At 40.6% G+C, this 19,571-nt stretch overlaps 2 protein-coding genes across 3 annotated transcripts; one reads left to right on the forward strand and one right to left on the reverse strand.

The window, feature by feature from the left end:
* Positions 1-1,008: 1,008 nt before the first annotated feature.
* ccdc126 (coiled-coil domain containing 126) lies at positions 1,009-6,207 on the reverse strand. Of its 2 annotated transcripts, none has more exons than XM_049603347.1 (3): positions 5,875-6,207; positions 2,963-3,687; positions 1,009-2,785 (listed from the first exon to the last, which is right to left on the reverse strand). In XM_049603347.1, exons 2-3 carry the CDS (start codon positions 3,198-3,200, stop codon positions 2,529-2,531), a joined length of 495 nt encoding a protein of 164 aa, XP_049459304.1. In that variant the 5' UTR covers positions 3,201-3,687; positions 5,875-6,207; the 3' UTR covers positions 1,009-2,528. The 2 variants fall into 2 exon arrangements, with proteins under 2 accessions (XP_049459304.1, XP_049459305.1); XM_049603348.1 differs by having other exon boundaries at positions 5,850-6,207.
* Positions 6,208-6,250: 43 nt separating this feature from the next.
* On the forward strand, positions 6,251-19,516 carry fam221a (family with sequence similarity 221 member A). Its single transcript, XM_049603346.1, has 8 exons — positions 6,251-6,309; positions 6,570-6,739; positions 7,829-8,002; positions 8,114-8,304; positions 8,415-8,488; positions 8,623-8,755; positions 9,799-9,885; positions 10,053-19,516. Exons 2-8 carry the CDS (start codon positions 6,675-6,677, stop codon positions 10,079-10,081), a joined length of 753 nt encoding a protein of 250 aa, XP_049459303.1. The 5' UTR covers positions 6,251-6,309; positions 6,570-6,674; the 3' UTR covers positions 10,082-19,516.
* Positions 19,517-19,571: the final 55 nt, after the last annotated feature.

Here is a 19,571-nt window from a genome sequence, read left to right on the forward strand (position 1 = left end):
AAACTATGTCAATGTGGAGCATTAAGGAATTGCATACTGATATAATTTGGTTTCTGATTTTACAGTCATTATAATTAATTATCTGATGTGCATAGACTAACACTGACACAGTTAACATTTATTTAACACCTCAGGGATCAATAAAGTATTTCTGATTCTGATTTATATTTCACCACAATCATGTTGTGTATCCATAAATGTTAGGGGATTCATTGTCCTTCAAACAGACTGGTCGTTATTTAAAAACACAAATAAGGGCGTCCACTAGCTCACCTGGTAGAAAAGGCACCCCATGTACAAAGGTTGTGTCTTTGCAACAGTGGCCACGGGTTTAAGTCCAACCCACCGCCCTCAGCTGCATGTCATCCCCCTCCTCCACGCTACATCTGTCATCTCAAATAAAGGCAAAAAAAGCCCCCAAAATATTTAAAAACACAAATATAGAGCTTTAATTTGAAGGCGTACGTTGGTCGTAAGGGCCAAAACATATTCTGGGAACAAGCCTTTGCAAGTTTGGGGCTGACCCATGGGTACCCAGAGGACTCATTTTCATTCGGATATCTACTTACATATAGACTTTGGACTTTATTTAGCCCCCTTTCCAACAAGCTGTGCTGACATGACTGGTACCAATGGATGCCTTGGGCTGTCTTGTTTCACAAAATACCACTAACTCTGTGCTTAGCTCACCTTAGCTTAGCTTAGCAAATGTGTGCACCACAGCCTCTTAAAGACAGCTGCATTGGCCTCCAATTATTTTTGTTGGGAGGACCAGTGGGGTGGTCAGCAGCTGTATAAGGGGGGCCATCACTGCTAATAAGTAACTATAGTTACTTTATTTGACAACTCTCAAGTAAATGTAATGGAGAGGTGGTATAAAATGGCATTATTAGAAACCCTCAGGTAAGTTTAAGTGCCTCAAAGTTGTGCTTGAGTACAGTCCTTCAGTAGATGTTACGTTCCACAACTGTAAATTAATTATAGTCTTGAGGCACACAATGTCACAACTACAATCTCCTGAATGACATTAACCACAATTTCCAATCACATTTAATACATAGCAATAAAACTGATTTTAATAAGAGTATATGTTTTTCCCATAAGGTGGATTTATTAGTAAAGCTATCTCACAGCAGCTGACTGGGTCACCATCTTTTCTACTTAAGCAATTTGAAGCAAAGTACATTTATGGCATTACTCATGGTAGACATAGTTAAACCAGTTTGATCATTCAGTCCGGAGGCCTTCTCATATATTTAAGTGTGAGCAACAGCATGAAGCATTTTCTCCCTCATATTTTAGTATGCCACCCACATTGACTTTGTTTCATACAATCCCCAAGTAGTATTGGTAAAAGTATTGCCCCTGCTGCACAAAGTCAACAAGTTAATGAGCATTATGTTGTGCAAATTAAAGATCTTCTTCCCCTGGATGGGAGCCAGAGTATCTCAGCAGGAAGGCTGGAAGAATGGATATTCCAGAGCCTGACGTCCACCCTCTTAAAATATCCCTTAAGTCAAAGTTGGATGAGCCCAGTATTTTTAGAAAATCTCTATAGAGTCACAGTGCAACATGAACCCTGAACATGTGTAAGCAGTAGGTCAGCCATCTTAACAGCACGAAAGGGCTTAAGAGTGACTACACAGTACAATCAATCTGCTACACATGTAAGTTATAACATTTCTCAACACTGGGCAAGGGAATCGTTGGATTTAAACTGAGACAAAGCACACACACACACACACACACACACACACACACACACACACACACACACACACACACTCCTGTTTACAGTGGCAATTCGGCATCATCTCATCAAATTCTGCATAAACCTCAAACTGTCTTGCAGCAATTGTAAATACACAATTATACTGCCTGCAGATGGAGTGCAAATAACATTCTTTGGATTATCTCTTACAGGCGAGCTATACAGTTTAATTATTCTTATTGTTAAAACTATGTGTAAGCTGAAAGTAGAGTCTCATACAGTAATTAGCAACTGCACCAGCTAAAACCTGACAAACAGCTATTCCTAACTATCATGAGTTGTACTGTTTAGATCAGCATTTTGATATATTGAAGCAGTATTGTAAGGTGGTTTATAATGTTGATAGGGGAGCATTTCAAGCCTTTTTATGATAAAGCATGTGAGAATCTGGTTCGGTTCCAAGAGTATTTATAGCTCTGTGCATTTGCTCAAACAGTCGTAAGATTCAAATGTGGCTTTATAAAACAAATGCTAAAATCTAAGCCAAATAAAATCAGCAATGCAAATATAAAAAAATGTGCTGGATAGTCTTGGTAAAAAATAAATAAATATCAGCATATGATAGGACAGAGCATAAAGAAGTCTTTCTTCCCTCTGAGTCGGCTGAAAATTTCTGAGAAGCATCCCGAATTTGAAGTTTCTGGATGTCCATATGTCTCCCTATTGCTTTTCATTTGTCTGATGTTGTTACATCAGTGATAAATGCTGGGAAAGTGTAATGTGCTAAACAAGAAAAAAAAAAGAATCAATCCATCTATCACACATACACTCCTTGATGCGGCCGAGACCGTTTACGGATGTGCGGGTGAAGGCGTGACGTCCCTGGGTGGCTGCCAGCTATCTCATGCTTTAAGGATTTTTGTAGGGCAACGGAAGCAGAGGCGAGGACGCCCCCTGCTGTGTGGGAGGTGTTAGTGGAGGAGGCATTGACCACCAACTCAATTTTCCCTTCCAGTTTGACCAGCCGCGTCAGAATGTCATCCAGTAGCACAGCGATAGTCCTCTTCAGATCAGCTGCATGTGCATGTGATAGGGGAGGAGAAGGGGAGGGAAAAACAAAAAATCAATGCTTGAGTGTGAACTATCAAAACTATGAAACACACAATGTTCACGTAGGAGTAAGCAAGTAATTGCATGTGCAGGAAAGAGAGAAGTTAACACATACATTGCATATTCTTTTGAAACGCTTACCATAACCTGCCATGGAGGTTCCCTGTGGCCCACCTGGTGAGTTCTGGTTCTCCTCTGTCAGGACCTTGACATATCGCCGGCTGAGCTCCAGGATCTGCTCACGTAGCTCGGCACTGCTTTGATGGCGAGGCTGCTGCACGGTGTAGCGCAGCAGCATAAGCCCCCACGCCAGGCCAAACACTAGCAGCAGCACACTCAGCTTTTGGGACATGTTCCTCCGCATAAGTGTACCCAGCATGGTACAGGGGCGGCAAAGGAAAGAGGAGCTGAAGAGACCCAGTCTGAGGCTGAGGGTCTTTTCTTGGGTGCAGATATACCAATAAAATTATAAGCAGAATGATAATTATTAGTTGATTCCTGCGGGGAGATTCGTTTTTCTACTGTCTTCTACAGAGAGGTCAAAGCCCCCTGCAAAGCATTCCTAGAGCTGGTATGGATTCAGTGCCTTTCTGAAGTGAACTCCAGCAGAACACATGCATGCATTATACCCATACAGCTGAAGACATTTCTCTAACTGCTCAAGGCATCCTGCCCCTCCTAAGAGGAGATGAAAAAGTGTTGAGCAACAGCCGAGGCCAGGAAGTGGAAACAGAAGGAAGCTGCCGCCCACAGACACCGGCAGTCAGAGCTTTTTGGAGAGGTGCTTTGGTTGGAAGACGTCTAACACCAAATCATAAATGTAGGCTGGGCATTCAGGCAGGGGGTCCGCAGGCATTGTTGGCTACCTTGGAGAGGTATACAAATATAGACAGAAAATACATAATTAATAAGATGAGAGAAACACAGAGAGACATTTGTTATTACCATCTTTTAGAAATTATTTTAACAGAGATTGTTCTGCTCTCCTTTTTTCATGATTCCTACATTTTCATTGTGCAATGCTGCAAGCCTGCAACAAAAACTCATTCTACTGTACAACAAAACACTCACAGGGTCCTTTCTGCAGCCCTTCTGTAGCTTCTTCAGAGCCCTGTTGAGCATTGTGGTTTTTATTCATAATGGCTGTGCGGATTTCTGGGTGGATGCACTAAGATTTTCCACCAGACACACAAACACTACTGCATGTGCTGGATGAGGAACAAAATACGCCTCATCATTATTGGCAAGGCACTGGTGGCTACATCAAAGTGGCTTCCTAAACTATTTAGCTATTATTAAAGTCAGATTTCTTTGCTGTTTTGGGTCAGGGTGCACAATAGCCCACTCACCCACAAATGTTTTTCGGCCCTCTTCTACGAGAAACCTGATTACCAGTTTAGATTTCATGGGACCCATTCTGCAGTTTCAGACAGGAGGCACAGCAGAAGCATAGAGGGCATTCATCCTCTAATCCCACCTCAACAATGGTTATTTGACTGACAAATAGCCCATGAGTGCACGGCGCACATGCAGGGGGAAATTAGGTGATCGTTTCTCAGTTTTCGCTACTTTTGTCACCGAGTTCATTCTCCGCTCTCTCTCTCTTGGGTGTGGGAGTGTCACTTCCTATTGAGGTTAGAGAGGGGACAGTGACAGAGGGAATAAATTATGAAAAGAAAGGTAACAGAATCCGATTAGTGATGCTTCCCAGTCCCTATCCACACACAAACATGTCCTTCCTGTGACCTGGACGCTACTGATGAGCAGCAGGCCAAGAGCTTGGGAGGAAAGATAGAGCAAGGTGTAAAGACTCGATGAGAGTAACAGCTGAAACTGAAGAGGAAGCACAACACAAATATGCAACTGCCATTGCCAGACAGAGCGAGACAACTCTGCCACCCACTTCAGGCATGTCTTAGTTTCTTGTCTAAAAAAGCAGCTGGAAAATATTTAAGCATCACATCCTGAACATTAATCATTTTCATATTTTAAAATAAATGTATAGCAGTCTTATTCATATAGTATTTATAATGCCAATTTTAACCGTTCACCAAAACACTGTGCACTTAAAAACGAAACGCACGATGCTTGTTACAAAGGGACCTTATGAACAATCAAGTATAGATAATATTTCAGGCTGGATTTTAAACTTTCTGTGGAAGGTCCTAACAAATAACATAATCCAGCTCCAGGGCAGAAACTAATAAACCTTAAGGATGATTCTCTGTGACTCCCATGTGTCACGCAACAGATTACATCCATCTTGCTTAATCGTGGTACTGACAATCAGAAGATTTCTGGTATTCAGACACTGTCCTTGTCCTTACTGTCATGTCAGGCTATTCACCGGGCCTGATCTTTGTTCCATGGAAAGACACACTATTTAGACCATGGCTTCAGACAATGAATGTTCCACTTGTATGAAGGACTGTTTAGACACAGTGTACCTAACGGGGGGATTGACAATGATAAGGCACATACTGTCATCTAAAATACCTAATCTAGGAGGTTAAATATTCACCACAGCAGCTGTCACATGTGTTTCAACAGCTGGCAGGCTGAGCAATAGACTGCACTGTGTAGAATACTACCATGTCATTACAGTCAGGGTGGAGGAGATAAAAGATATGAATACTTAGACGTATGGTATGACACTGCAACTGTGACTAAACACACAGAGTCCAAAACACAGATTGATGATTTAGCACACATGACTTGTGAAATGATTACACAGAGGCAAGTTAGATGTGTTCATAAAAAGTAAAGTAACGTTAACCAGCACACAGACCACGAAAGCTTACAAATTACAGATGCGCGATCTCAGATACTTAGTTTCAAGACATTTTCACCGCAAATATATATTTAAAGTAATTGTTAGCAGCTGCTCAAGCTCAGTTGAAGGAGCTACAACTCTACTAACATTTCATGTTAACGCTAGCTCGACGTGTTGGGTCGTGAAGCTCAAACTTGCCTGCCAACAAAAAGGCAAAATATTAACTGCAAATCTTAACAAACACAGATACTTCACCTCAGCGGGTTGTCCGAGAAGTTACCTTGAGACTGAAGGAGACGTTGACGGGCTCCAGAGGAGCAGGGACGAGGCGCCTGTGAGCTCCAGCTGCTACCTCTGGCTGATACTGAATGATGCTTGTTGTTTGGCAACCCTGGGCTGTCGTTGCTGTCGCTGGGGGAAATATCTCGAGCGGCCCGCTGTCTCCGTCAAAAAAAGATTATCTGCCGGTATTCACGTTGAGCTGTCGGTTCACTCTGACAGCCATTTCGACTTCTAACTCCGCGGTTTCCTAAACAATGAGCTCCTGGCAAGCAAAAGTCGGTAGCTAGAATTCCAAGCATGCGACTGTGCAGACTGTCATGGTTCCCCTGAACGTCTACTAACTGCGTCATTACTGCGGCATTGTGGGAAATGTAGTCCTACGGCCCGTTCTCTCGAATTAACGCAATGAAGAAAGCAATAATTTGAAGGAAAGGTAATATTATATGCATTTTAATGGTTAACCGTTAAGACAAAGAGTTATACAGTTTGAATTAAAACAATAAAACCAATTCCTAAAGTGCTAACAGCTACAGAAACGATAAAGCCGTTGAAACTAGTAAAGTTTGGTCAGGGTGTTAGCTAAGCTGTGTAGCTGCTAATGTCAATATTAGCTTACAATAAGTGCAGTCACATGCAAGTGTGTGTGTGTGTGTGTGTGTGTGTGTGTGTGTGTGTGTGTGTGTGTGTGTGTAGTTCATTTGGCGTCCGCTAGAGGGACGACTACAACATTTCCATGACGACTGCTGCAGAACAACATAAGTTGTTTGCTGTGCAGCTATCAGTTTTGGACTTTTGACAATGGAGGTAGTATCTCTCGATATATCGGCTTTACAAGCAGTGGATGACTACTGGGAGTACAAAAGGTTTGTCTCAACCTTAGACTGTATGATTTAACTTCCTGACTTTAGCTAATACCTAGAGGTGTTTCATACACCTGTGATCAAGCTAGCATGTGACAGCTAACGTTGACATAGCTAAGTTAGTTAACGTAATGCTAACTACACAGGAAGTGATGCAACAGCTAAAGTACAATACAAACACAATAAGCCTTTGTTGTTGTTATGTTATTAAGGCTTTTCCTGTCACAAGCAGAGACTTTAACTATGTAATGAAGGCTATTCCCACCCATTCAAGAAGTTCTGAGAATAGAGCCCATTCTAATGATAAATGCTGTCGACATTTTGAAATCTAAATGTAACAATAAACAGAAGAAGGATTACACCAAGAGGAAAAGCTTTTTGGGACAACCTTTGTGATGGTATTGTTTGCCAGAAGGCATGGCTTTTACCATACATGTTCTGTATTAGTAATAAGATTAAAGAAATACATATTGAAATTTTACACAATATATATTTAACTAATTAATACTTTTCTAAATTCTTAGACACAGAGCACAGAACAACCGTAATCTTTGTAACACAGACCCAGAATCTCTTTTGGTCTTTTGGTCTTGTCTAAAAAACTTTATATTGTGTAACACTAATAATAATATGGAAAAGAGACTTTGACTTGGTTGTGAACTTGCCGATCATGTGTGGTAAATTTCATACACAAATGTAAAACAGCAAAAATCAACCAACTTCACTGCTTTTACGCATGAATTTGAGGAATATCTGAAGACCCTCTAACATATTAATTTGAAAAAGTATTAAAACTCTAGAATTATATAATAATTTCTTTAAGGAGGAATAATATGTATGTTTCTGTTTTTTTTTTCTTTTTGTTTTTTTCATTTTTATTTTGCACTTAATGAAGTTATCATGTTTTCATGATGTCCACAATACCTTTTGTTGCTTATTTATTTGAATCTGTACTAAGGAGTACATGTCTGCTGTTTTGTTTTTTTTTAATTTCTATACCTTTCTATAAAGTTTGGGGAAAAAAACAATAAGCCTTTGTTATGGTGAGGTCAACTCATTGCTATTTTTATTGTTGTTTTTTGTCTTTTCAAGGATTGTGGGCGATGATGATGGAGGAAAACTGTTCACTCCAGAGGAATATGAGGAGTATAAGAGGAAGGTGCTCCCCCAACGAATAAAAAACAGGCTGTATGTGAGCTTTGGGGTCCCAGGAGGAATCGACTGCAAACTCATTGGTCCTGAGACACAGTGTTTCTGCACACATAGGTAGTGTGCTACTCGCCACACATGAAATCAGATATCTCTCTCCCCTACATGCTACCACATGCATAAACATACGCAAGTAAACACATTAGCAAGTTCTGCCATTTTGTCTAGGTACAAGCAGCATAAGACCGACTTTAAAGTGGTTCCCTCTGAGCGACCCCTGGCCCTACCCTGCCAGGTCAATGGATGTCACTGTCCTGCCTACCAGTATATTCCCAAAATTGGGCCAAACCCTGTCCGCTGCAGGTGTAAACACTTACCTCAGGATCACAGTGAAGCTACTGGCCATTTGTGCAAAAAGTGTGAGTCGGATATCACTACAATTAGCCTAAATAAACCCTAGCATCTCACCTAGTTACACAGATAATGCTCATGATTTTCGTGTACTTTTTCCTAACAACTCATTTTTCAGGCAGTTCCTGTTCTGGGTTCCAGAGCTCCTTCACCTGCGGGTGCGGCCAGCCCAGCTCTGCCCATCAGACCCTGGTGAGTAGAGTCAAACATCAAACACAGGTCCTTGTTGTAGAAACAAAAAATGTTAGATGTAGACTTAAAACATTGCTATCATGAAGTCGCACACCTTAACTCTATTTAACTTGTGTCATACTATTTTTTGGTAGGTTGAGACAAAGCTAGAGAGGGAGGCACGCAGTCGGCCCATTGGCAGGGATGTCCCATATGCTGCCATGGGGGGACTGACAGGGTTCAGCTCCTTGATCGATGGTTACCTCGCTTTGGAAGCCAGCAGCTCAGGTGAGCACCAGTGGCATATGTGTGATGATTTCATCCGCGATAGAAAGCTGCACCAGAGGGATTTTAAACATGTATACATGTGGTAAGAGGTGCTCTATTCCTGGAACATTCAATGCACTTGTAATCACACGGAGTAACATGTTTTGTCGATCCAGCCTGTTGGAACATTGTGGAGGTGTGAGAGCACACATTGCACTAAAGGTGAAGAAAGTTCCTTTAAGAGGCATGTGAGGGCAGCAAAGAGCAGCACAGCATCAGTGTTGAACAAGCAAGTCTGCAGTGTAGGGACTTGTTCGGGTCAAAAGTGTAAAGTGTACCACATTGATTTCTCACCCAGACTACATTTGTGGTAGAGCTGTGGGTGATGCAAACATCCACACATTTCATAGTGTTGGGAGATTTACTTTTAACATATATGTATCTCCAGTGTATGGGATGATTACACAGAGGTCCTTAACTGGCGTACAGGAAGCATGCACATGTCAGGAGAACATTTAGTTGTAATGTGTGAAAAATAGATGCTCAGCATGCTATATTAAGTTTGAAAATTAAATGAGACTGGACGTCTGCTTTTGTCATTTTCACCTCTTCTGAAAACCATGGAAATATAATTAATGATTGAATGTGCCACATCAATGAATGACTTTTTACCCATTTATATGTCGTTAATTATGTATGATTTAATATGTTTTGACTGATTACTCAACGATTCAGTGTTTGCTTTGCACACACAGAGTTAAGAATTTGAAATCTCACATTCAGATGTCACACACATGTTGTAGTCACCGTAACTTCTAATTTAAAGTTATCACTCAATGTATGAGCTTATTTATGATAAATAAATCTCATGTTCATCAGTGACTACAGATACATGCTTTCTTAAAACTGTTAGCTTTTATACTTTTAATAGCATCTGAGCTTCAGATGGTAAAGTTAATGCTCAAAACATTGATTTTAAAAAGGTTTTATACCTGTAAGGTGCACATCATGCACCGCTGGTACCCATAACATGATTTTCATAATCTCTGCTGCATGTTTTTCAGATCAAGACAGAGAAGATGGCTGCCAGCAGAGATGCTCTGCATCAAGGATCAAAGAAATGTCTACTAAAGCATCCAGCTCCGCTCGCTGTAAGAGAGGAACCAACAAACAGTGAAATGCAACATCTGTCAAACCATCCATTAAATACTGGACAAGATTTCAGATAAATCCTGCACATCTTCTGATCTGTGACATTCAGTCTTGTCCAAATCTTAAGAACCTTTGATTGTTTACAGCTATTTATTTTCTCTTTCAGTGAAGTGTCTGTCTTTGTCACTGTCGTGACACACGGGGATAATCAACTGTCAGCAACAGCGGTGATTAAATGTCATCTCACAACTAAACAATTAACTGACAATGTATTGATCCGATCAGAGCGTGGGGAGCATTCGTATGATGATCCAGATTTCAAAGTTTGACACAGTTGTTTGTTAATTTTAATGGTGGATTTATCTCATTTGAAAGTAAAGCATGATTAGGAGATCTTATCTATGTTATTTTCTATGATCTGGCTGCCATGTGAGCTGCAGAAATACCATGCATAAACTCACATGAGATTAAGAATGTAAAATCCAAAGCATTTTACAATTAGATATTTTTAGCTTTTTAATTTTTCAGAGTAAATATATTGAATTACTGGTTCATACACAGTTCAGCATGGGAACACGTGGTCATCACTACGATTTCCTCACAGTCATATTTTATACCCTCACTAACCCAGATTTTATTTATTGCTGTTTTCTAGCAATGCTTTGAATTTGTCTCTTAATACAAGCTCCATAAACTGGTCAGTTTACACATCTGAGGTTTGTATGATTGATGTTCTCTTACTGAAAGAAAGCCGCCCACTCACCATGTCACCAAAATAACACCAAAACCATGGAGCTATGTGTTCAGTGATGAGCACCGGTTTTAATTTGCAGATAGATGTACTGTCTCGGATTGATTAATCCCATTTCTCACGGCAGATCAGCAGCGATGAGAGCTGATTTAATCCAGTGAGTGGATATTAAAGCAGGTCATGCTTTCTCTACTTTCTAACGTCTTTAACTGGGAAAATAAAATTAACAGGGATCTGAAAAAGGATTCACTCCCACTCAAATATTTCCACTCTGAGGAAGGCAAGTCAAACTGGATCAGCATCTACACTGGTGCTGGCCAGTGAATCTCAAGTCACCTATGACGTTAATGTAAGTATTACCTGAGGGAACTTTGTGTGTTTGTGAGCTGAACAGGTGCTCTCGAGGGAAAGGAAGTAGGATCACGTCTGAAGGACAGCACGGATGCACCTGGGTCTCTGCATGCAGCCAGGTGCTGAGGAGGAAGCAAATGGAAGGGATCCCATCTGAAAGCTGACACTTAAGGTTCAGTGTGTATCTACGATGACCATGGTATCACGTTGCCACAAGATTAAGTATGTGCACACACATTCACAGACGCACACATGCTTTAAACCAATCATATGTCCCCTTCGCTACCCAAAAAAGCTTTGTTGACTGCCAGAGTCGAGCATCCTTTGAAGACACACTTGACCTGTTTGTACTGCTTACTCATGGACAGTTTTTCTTACGGAGAAAAACCCAATTAATTTAAGAGGTAAAGGCCTAACACCTTTGTCTGACCCAATTAGAAACTGCAGTAATTGCCTCTCCATAGCAACCATGTTTTGGAGACTACAGGTAATTTACTATGGCAACTGGTTGAAGGGAATGACTACCACACTTCCCTTATCCCCATGGAAACCACGCCCAGCTTGACTGACAGATCAAACACAACAAATCAGGATGCGAACACAGAAGATTAAATTGGCAATTACTGCACAAGGAAACACTTAATTACCCAAGTGACAGTTAGGGTAAGCACACACTGAGACGAAGAATACACTCTCCTGATTTCCCCACAGACAGAGAGAGAGGTAACAAAAACTCAGGGGCACAGAGAGACACAGCAGACTGACAGGTGCTGACAAATCACTTCAAACTGTCAGCCAGATACTACTCAGAGGGATAATACACCTTGAAGTAGAATTTCCAAAATGTGTATGAAAAGCGAAAACATACTGTATGGGAGTCCATGAAATCTGTTGGGCATCTAACCCTTTGCTTTTATTCCTTTGTAGTGATCATTATTACCCAACTCCACAGCTCTACGGAGCATTTTAGCATCTTTTAGCTAACTGATTTGGTTTTCACCGCTTCTTATTCTGATGCAGTTTTAGGAAAAAGCTTAGATTAACCCACTGTGTACTACCTGCCCTCAATAACACAGTCAGATGGTGGCTCTGGTCTGTATTCTGATATCGGTGTAGTATCTTGTACAACAGATGCACAAATGGGCTTACAGATTACAGTTTGCATGTACATAGCCTTTAAAACATAAAGAGTATAATTCTGTATGCCTTCATACTTTAAACATTTATCATTCATTGTAGTTTGCTTTATTTTCCAAGCTTTGAAAATAAAACTAGCCCACACTTTGCCACTCAGTCCAACTTCTCACTTTTATCAGAGCAAAATAATTCAGGATTTGTTGTTCTGCATTCTGACAAAGGTGCACACAGTTTATCATATAGCACATTGGCTCGATTATTAATGTGTACTAAGAGCACGGGAAACAGCCACAGATCTCACTGAAGCCTGCACAGCTGCACTGCTGCACCCTGCAAAACCACGCCCATTCGGGTGAAATAAGTTTTTAGAGAGTCCCAAACAGCAAGATCTATCCCACCTAAAACAGAGCTGAAAGAGAGTTAAAGGATGGACCAACAGGTAGACACAAATACTTAACTCTGTCTGCAGGAATTTTTAAATAGACACCAACTTCCTGGCATGTTTGCCCTATCAACTTTATAAGGTGATGTTGCGTTTACAACTACAAGCGGCAAAATAAAATATTAACAGAAACAGATGCACCTGTTTCTGTTAACAGGAGGACATGCAGTATTATTTAGCCCATAGTAACACAATACTGTTTTCTAATGTGAATATACATACATTTTTAATTTAATAAATATTGCCCACGCATACTATATATTACTGTATATGGAGAGGTCTACTGTCCCAACAGCTTTCTGTGGTAGCCAAACTAAAAAATGTCCCTCCATGTTAAACATCATCAACTCAGATTTTCACTTTTCCATAATATTCTCTGTCCTACCCCCTTCTGATTATCAGAAGAATCAGCCCGCTTTCTATTTAGAACAGATCGTACTCGAACAAAATACAGCTTGTGTTTTTTTCTAAGAACAAAAAACCCATCACAATCTCCTAAAAGCGAAGCACAATCCTACGTATGACTTTGACACATTGGACACATTGGACGTGTGTGTGTGTTGCGTCTCTTTTGTAGTAGAAACAGTGGGGAATTGACAGTGCAGCGACTTCATAGAGACTCTGCTTCGATCCCCTCTGGTGTCGACAGACTCCGGGAGGGGGGATGGAGAGCGAGTCGTGAGAAATGGATTTTGCTTTTCCACAAAGCACAGAGATAACAAACACAAAGGGATGTTGTATGGCTGGGTTAAATCAATAGTAATGTTTGACGAACAGAAGTGTGTTTAAACACATGTAGCCACACTCACACATATACACACATATAATGGGGTGCATATGACCAGAAACATACACATGGCATACCGTATGTTTGACAGAGAGGAATTAGTGGTAAAGATTCTTGTTTGTATAGAGAAGTGTTGTCAGGGTCACTTAACAATAGTGCACTTGTAAAGGGTTTAAAAGTGGTCATCCTTTAAAGGGACCAAGTCAATAACACAGGGTCATATAGGGTTTCTGTGTTACTGTGAGCCATCATGTCTGCTGTTATAATTCAAGTTGTCATTACGTTTTTCAGAGGACATTCAAATCATTCATAGATACGTTTTTGTGTACTTATGAATATGTGCACGATTTTCCAAAAAAATAATGTATAGATTCCTCTCGATCATCACGTACAAGAAGTGTGTGGTTACTTTATAAAAAGGTAGCGACCAGATAGTCACATTTTCTTTCCTAGGATGGTGAAGGCATAACCCGCCCTACCCTCCCTCTGATTGGCAGGTACTCATTGACTTTGTTGATTGGGTTGGGTAGGTTTAGGCAAGATGAGTGAGACTAGGGTAAGAATGTCAGGGTAAGCCAATCAGAGGCAGAGGAGGGTGGGTACTAGCTTTCCATCCTAAAAGACAAAAAAACGGGCGACCCAGGCAAGACTGTAAACATCATGTATCCAAGAGGAAGCTATGAAAATTGCGGACACTACCAAGAAAAAAGCAAATATAGCAAACAAAGCGTGAATCCAGGCTTGTATTTCACTTTCTTTGGCGATGTTGATCATAAACGGTAACCCACAATTCCTGCGTAGTATACCTTTGATGTAAGAGCAGCCCCAAAATGAACCCTTTAATGCCGTTATTAGTTTTAATCCACCTTAATGTTTTAAAGTGACTTCAAGCTTTAGAGTTTAGTGGTGCTGGTAGCAGGGCTGCAATCACCTATGTAATATTGGGGGGCATTTTCAGTCGACACCTTCTTTGACCCTACTCTCCAAGGAGGTATGGGGGATATTCCCCCCTGGAAAAATCTTTTGAAACTTAACAGCTAAACTGATCATTTTAGAGCATTTTGAAATGAAAATCTTAGATCAGGGGTTCTCACTATTTTAAAGACTGAGTGCCATTTTTTTAGGGAGCCAGCATATGATTGAGGGCCACACTGGAAAAGTACACATGGTGACTTTCTTGTGACATTATTTTTCTGACTTTTTTATGACACTTACATTTAACAACATTTATAACAATGGACAGTGACATTACGTTGACACACATATTGCATTGCCTGTTTCCCCTATTTAATACATTTGAATGTAAAGAAATGGCAGCACCACTTGGACAAACCAGACACACAGAACTGCAGTGCACCATAGTACTGGCACCAGTAGTAATAGTGATAGTGGCAATTTCTTACATTTATTCATGATTACATTTTCTCATTTTTTAAAACATTTTTTATCAATATATTGGATAAATCAACATTTTGAGCATATTTGAATGTTGGCTGGGACAATATTGGAGCCAGACTAGTTCAGTCTTTATGCTAAGCTAAGCCAACCTGCTAGTTAGCTGTAGACTTAACTATTAGCAGACAAATGTGAGAGTGGTGTTGATATTTTCATTAAGTTTTTGGCAGGAAATTAACCAAGAATATTTGCCACAACTACTCCTTTAAATCACGTTGTCCCCTGGCTGTTACATCAAGCCAAAAAACACAGCCATGATTCCAGCTTATTGTTAACATCCTCCTTGTCACAAGACCCGCTCTTAATTTAAAGGATCTCAAGCATGCTGATCAGCAATTAAGCATTAATACATCACTTCCAATTTGAACCCCATTAGAGCTATTCCTAATTAGCCTACAATCTTGCACTTGTTATTAGAGTGCATCTGTGGCTGCTGCTTCGGTGTGAGAGCGTAGCATGCTCCTCGTGAGTACATCCTTGTGTGTAACTGCTTGTGCTCGCAGACATTCAGCATTATGCACCTGAATAATAACATTAAATCTGGAAAAATGCCTTAATTTGCAGAATAAGTATTTGGACACACTCAATGGGTGATTGACAGCCATGTAAAAAAAATGTTGTTCTTTCATGAATATTCTTTCAACCGCTTTCCAATGCATTAGCTGTACTGCTTAAATCATGTATTTATCCTCCATTATCGGGCCCCTCATCGCCTGCGCCGAGCATGCCGTCTAACGTGCTGATTATATATTAATGTGATTTTCACATTAACTCTTCAGACCTACATGTATGAAAATGGCTGAAAAAGGGCTGTCAAGAGTGTATTCAGCAGACATATTAAATTGTTAAACCACAACAGTGATGTGATTTGGGTTATGTAATGTCTTCCATTTTTTTTGTGTTTAAAAACATTAATTTCCCCATAAATATTAAAGCATGTTAAAGGATTAAGATTTTTATTAGGTGTTTGAGTTTGGGTTTTTTTTTACTCTGTATTGCGTATTTTAGATTAAGGTCTGTTATTTAAATCAGAACTGCCATATTTAGAAACCACATCCACCATAACCTCTAAGGAGTGTCAGCAATTTAACAGTAATTTAATAATTTACAGTAATTGGTTATTGTTAACTGGAGGAGGTCATCAGTTTACATTTTTTCCACTCATTAGATCCACTCAAAATAAATGGAAAAAATAATGCATCCTGGAGAAACATTGACATTAAACAGGTATAACTCTATTGAATATGAATACAGAGCACGTGTTATAATATTGATAAGCAATAATTAATGTGCTGTTAATGTTTAATATCTTTGAGGCTCAACAAACACGCAGACACTCCAATGTAACCATGACACATCCAGACTATTGTGGTCTCACATGGGTCACAACAGTTATTGAACTAAAGTTTAGTGCCCTTTAATGTGGTCACAACTTTCATCAGGTTTCCACATATCAAGTCTCAGGACTCTGACCTGCACACCTGAGCCGAACCAAGCTGTCGCTGCGTGGTGGCCTGACCTCCTGTTCATCTGTCACTCAAAAGACCTTATATGATGTTGCTGCTGACGTGTTGTTGGGGCTGCATTCACCCCAGGAACAGATGTGCCAGAGACATTATACACACACAGAGATCACAGAAAACAGTGAGGAGGTAAAGACAGGTACACACTGAGACTAGATAGGGTGGCTCTTATAGCAGTGGGGGCTTAATTAGAGTGATAGAAGAACAAATGAGAAAACGACAGAGGACATAATTTCTTGTTATTTCCTTATTTAGCAGCTGTCAGTATTGTACTTACTCTGAACTGAGAGCGGAGACAGGCTTGTGTTCTCCGAGATGTTGCATGGTTCAGTAATTGCCTGCGAAGCCTGTCAATTAAAGTCAAAGCCAAAAGAAAAAGGACAATTTGGGAGCTTGCTCTTTAGACTTGTTGATAGCTGATGGCTCAGAGGAGTGGATAGCAGAACTGATACATCTTGGGTGGTGGACCAGTTCTGTTAAAACAAGCCAGTTATTGCTGTAAATTACATTGAATCAGTAATAAATGTTCAAATCTTTTTTTTATGTTTGTTTTAACACCAATGTGGCTCAACGCACAAAAGACTTAATTAATACAGTTTGGTAATCTCATTATTCCAGTTGATTTAATCAACAGCAGACATCTCTAAAACATCCAGTATGAACCTAGTACAGGGAACTCTTTACCCAAATCACCTTCAGTTTGAAGCTGCAGCCCACGTAGCCAAACAGGGGGCTGCCAATGCGCTATCTAAGTAATAGTAGTGCTGGCTTACCAGAAGTAACACATTGTCACCAAAGCACAATAGCACAGTCAAAAGCAGCAATTTAGATGTCAGACGTCTGTGTAAAAGTGGTGTAATAGCCAAGAACGCACCAAAGCTGTATGCGATTTTTTCCTCTTTTCACTTGTCTTCCCAGTCCGTTTGCTTACAACTGCCTGAACGAGACTGTGCACGCAGCCTGCTTGTCAGTATTTCTTTTTACAGTTGTACACACTGTAAATTTGAAAAGTGTGATTCACAGCGGAGGAAAATTACAGGCCTTTTCATCTTAACAAATCATGGGAGAGAACTTATTGTCCAAACTAGGAGGTTGATGGGAGGAGGGAAAAAACAAATTTGCATTTAAACAGCTTGCTCTGTAAAGGACCTGTTCTCCGCAGAAATGATTTCTGATAGCGACAAAGCTCCATGAAATTCACTTACACAGCATTTACCTAAAGGTGCTACATTTAGAGCAGCAATATATCATTGTAACATCAAATTTCATTTGTCTAATTAACATAAACAACTGGGGGTGTGTTGAAGAGGAGTGGTAGCTATCTTTTTACTAGCGTTGATATTATCAGCGCTGATGTCGAAATGAATGACCACATTTCCCCTGAACCCCGTTCGCCCTGTCAAATCGGCCATCTATCTCCCCTTGAGCTGCAAGAACGGCGCCCTCTTCCTCTTTTTTGTGCTGCATAAAAATCCAGCAGATTTCTCCCAAAACCTGACCTGGTTGTCAGACCCGTTTTAATTATAGAACGTGTTGTAAATATTTAATGAACAGAAATACTGGCTGAGACTGATACCACCTCAAGCATGGACTAATCCACCGCATGTGCAGTGATAGCTTAGCTTATAATAAAGCTCCAAACAAGCAAAGAAGATGTCTTAGGTAAATCATCTTTAAACTGCATGGTCCTGAGCTGATTTCATTCATTACCTTTTATTATATCATGGTCTGGATAAATACTTGATTCTGATTGGCTGCAGGGTGTCTATTAATTCCTGATAATGGACACTTACTAAGTAGCTCCAGTCAAACTGTCTGTTCACTGTTCTAAATGAATGCACTGGCAACATAGCACCAGCCTGTACCTAAAATAAGTAACCACAGCAACTGGGACGCAGTCAAAGCCTACATTTACAATTTACTGCAACACGTGCTGTGGGGTGCTGGAGCCTATCCCAGCTGACACTGGGCGAGAGGCAGGGTACACCCTGGACATGCCGCCAGACTATCACAGGGCTGACACATAGAGACAGACAACCATTCACACTCACATTCACACCTACGGACAATTTAGAGTCACCAATAAACCTGCATGTCTTTGGACTGTGGGAGAAAGCTGGAGTACCTGGAGAAAACCCACGCTAACACAGGGAGAACATACAAACTCGCAGAGAAGGGCTCCCTCCTGGGATCGAACAAGGAACCCTCTTGCTGTGAGGCGACAGTGCGAACCACCACATCACAGTGCTGCCTCGTTACATTAGGGAAAAGGTAGACTGTGAACATGAAGGAATGCACATGGTCAACAACAGCATTTAGGTCAAGAGCCCAAGAAAACTGCAGTTGACAGCAGAGATGATTGATCTGTGGATTTATGTTGTTTAAGCCAAATTCTGACCCTGTCTTTGACTTGGAAACAAGATTTTGTCAGGCAGTTTTCACTCCTTAGCCATGCTAGCACCGTGGCTCGTGGGAGGACAATACGGATAGATTACTGAACGGGCCTTCTTGGCACAGGCCCAGGTGCTCAAAATGATCAGGAAAAGACTTAAAGTGACCACAAAGAGATGCACAAAATTACCTTTAAGAGACACAAGGAGACACAAAAAATAAAATGCATTACAAAACACCTACAAAGAGACACACAAGGATGCATAATGACTACATATGGATGCAAAACCACCACAAAGTCTGTGTGTCTTTGTAGCAGAGGTGGTGGGGCCCTTTGTCTTATAATACACACCCATGGATGACAATGTAGTTTTGACAGTTGGCCTTCCACTTTGGTCAAGACTGAAATATCTGAACAACGTTTTCCTGGATTGCGATGAAATGATGCACAGACATTTACTGAAGACTCCTGATGTTGTTTGTTCATAGCTGACGTGAGTGTAACCCAGCACGGCCTCTTCTATTTTAACTTGTCTGCTTCAATGATCGATGAGTTGTGCATTCAGAGGATGCACATTTGGTCAAATCTTAAGACGTCACCTGTGTCTAAAACTCTGAAGCCGGTGCATCTTTCCCTCATGCTCATATTAACTTTAGATTCATGATACTCAGTTTGATGTTTAAGCAAACATTAACTGACCTCTCAACTTAGCCGGCGTGCTTCATACATCTGCTTCATTCACATGTCAGACACTTAACATAGGCACAAGCTGTTCACTTAAAAAAGATGTTATACCGACTGAAGTGAGCCACTGTGTGTGTGTGTGTGTGTGTGTGTGTGTGTGTGT

The sequence above is a fragment of the Epinephelus fuscoguttatus genome, linkage group LG17 (assembly GCF_011397635.1).
Source record: "Epinephelus fuscoguttatus linkage group LG17, E.fuscoguttatus.final_Chr_v1".
NCBI lineage: Eukaryota > Metazoa > Chordata > Actinopteri > Perciformes > Serranidae > Epinephelus > Epinephelus fuscoguttatus.

What these genes read in the sequence shown, in the direction of transcription:
- fam221a (XM_049603346.1), top strand. Translation starts at nt 6,675, where the DNA reads ATGGAGGTAGTATCTCTCGATATATCGGCTTTACAAGCAGTGGATGAC. An exon ending in GACTACTGGGAGTACAAAAG is followed by an intron (nt 6,740 to 7,828) that starts GTTTGTCTCAAC and finishes TGTCTTTTCAAG; the next exon opens with GATTGTGGGCGATGATGATG. An exon ending in CAGTGTTTCTGCACACATAG is followed by an intron (nt 8,003 to 8,113) that starts GTAGTGTGCTAC and finishes CATTTTGTCTAG; the next exon opens with GTACAAGCAGCATAAGACCG.
- ccdc126 (XM_049603347.1), bottom strand. Translation starts at nt 3,200, where the DNA reads ATGCTGGGTACACTTATGCGGAGGAACATGTCCCAAAAGCTGAGTGTG. An exon ending in AACCTCCATGGCAGGTTATG is followed by an intron (nt 2,786 to 2,962) that starts GTAAGCGTTTCA and finishes ATGCACATGCAG; the next exon opens with CTGATCTGAAGAGGACTATC.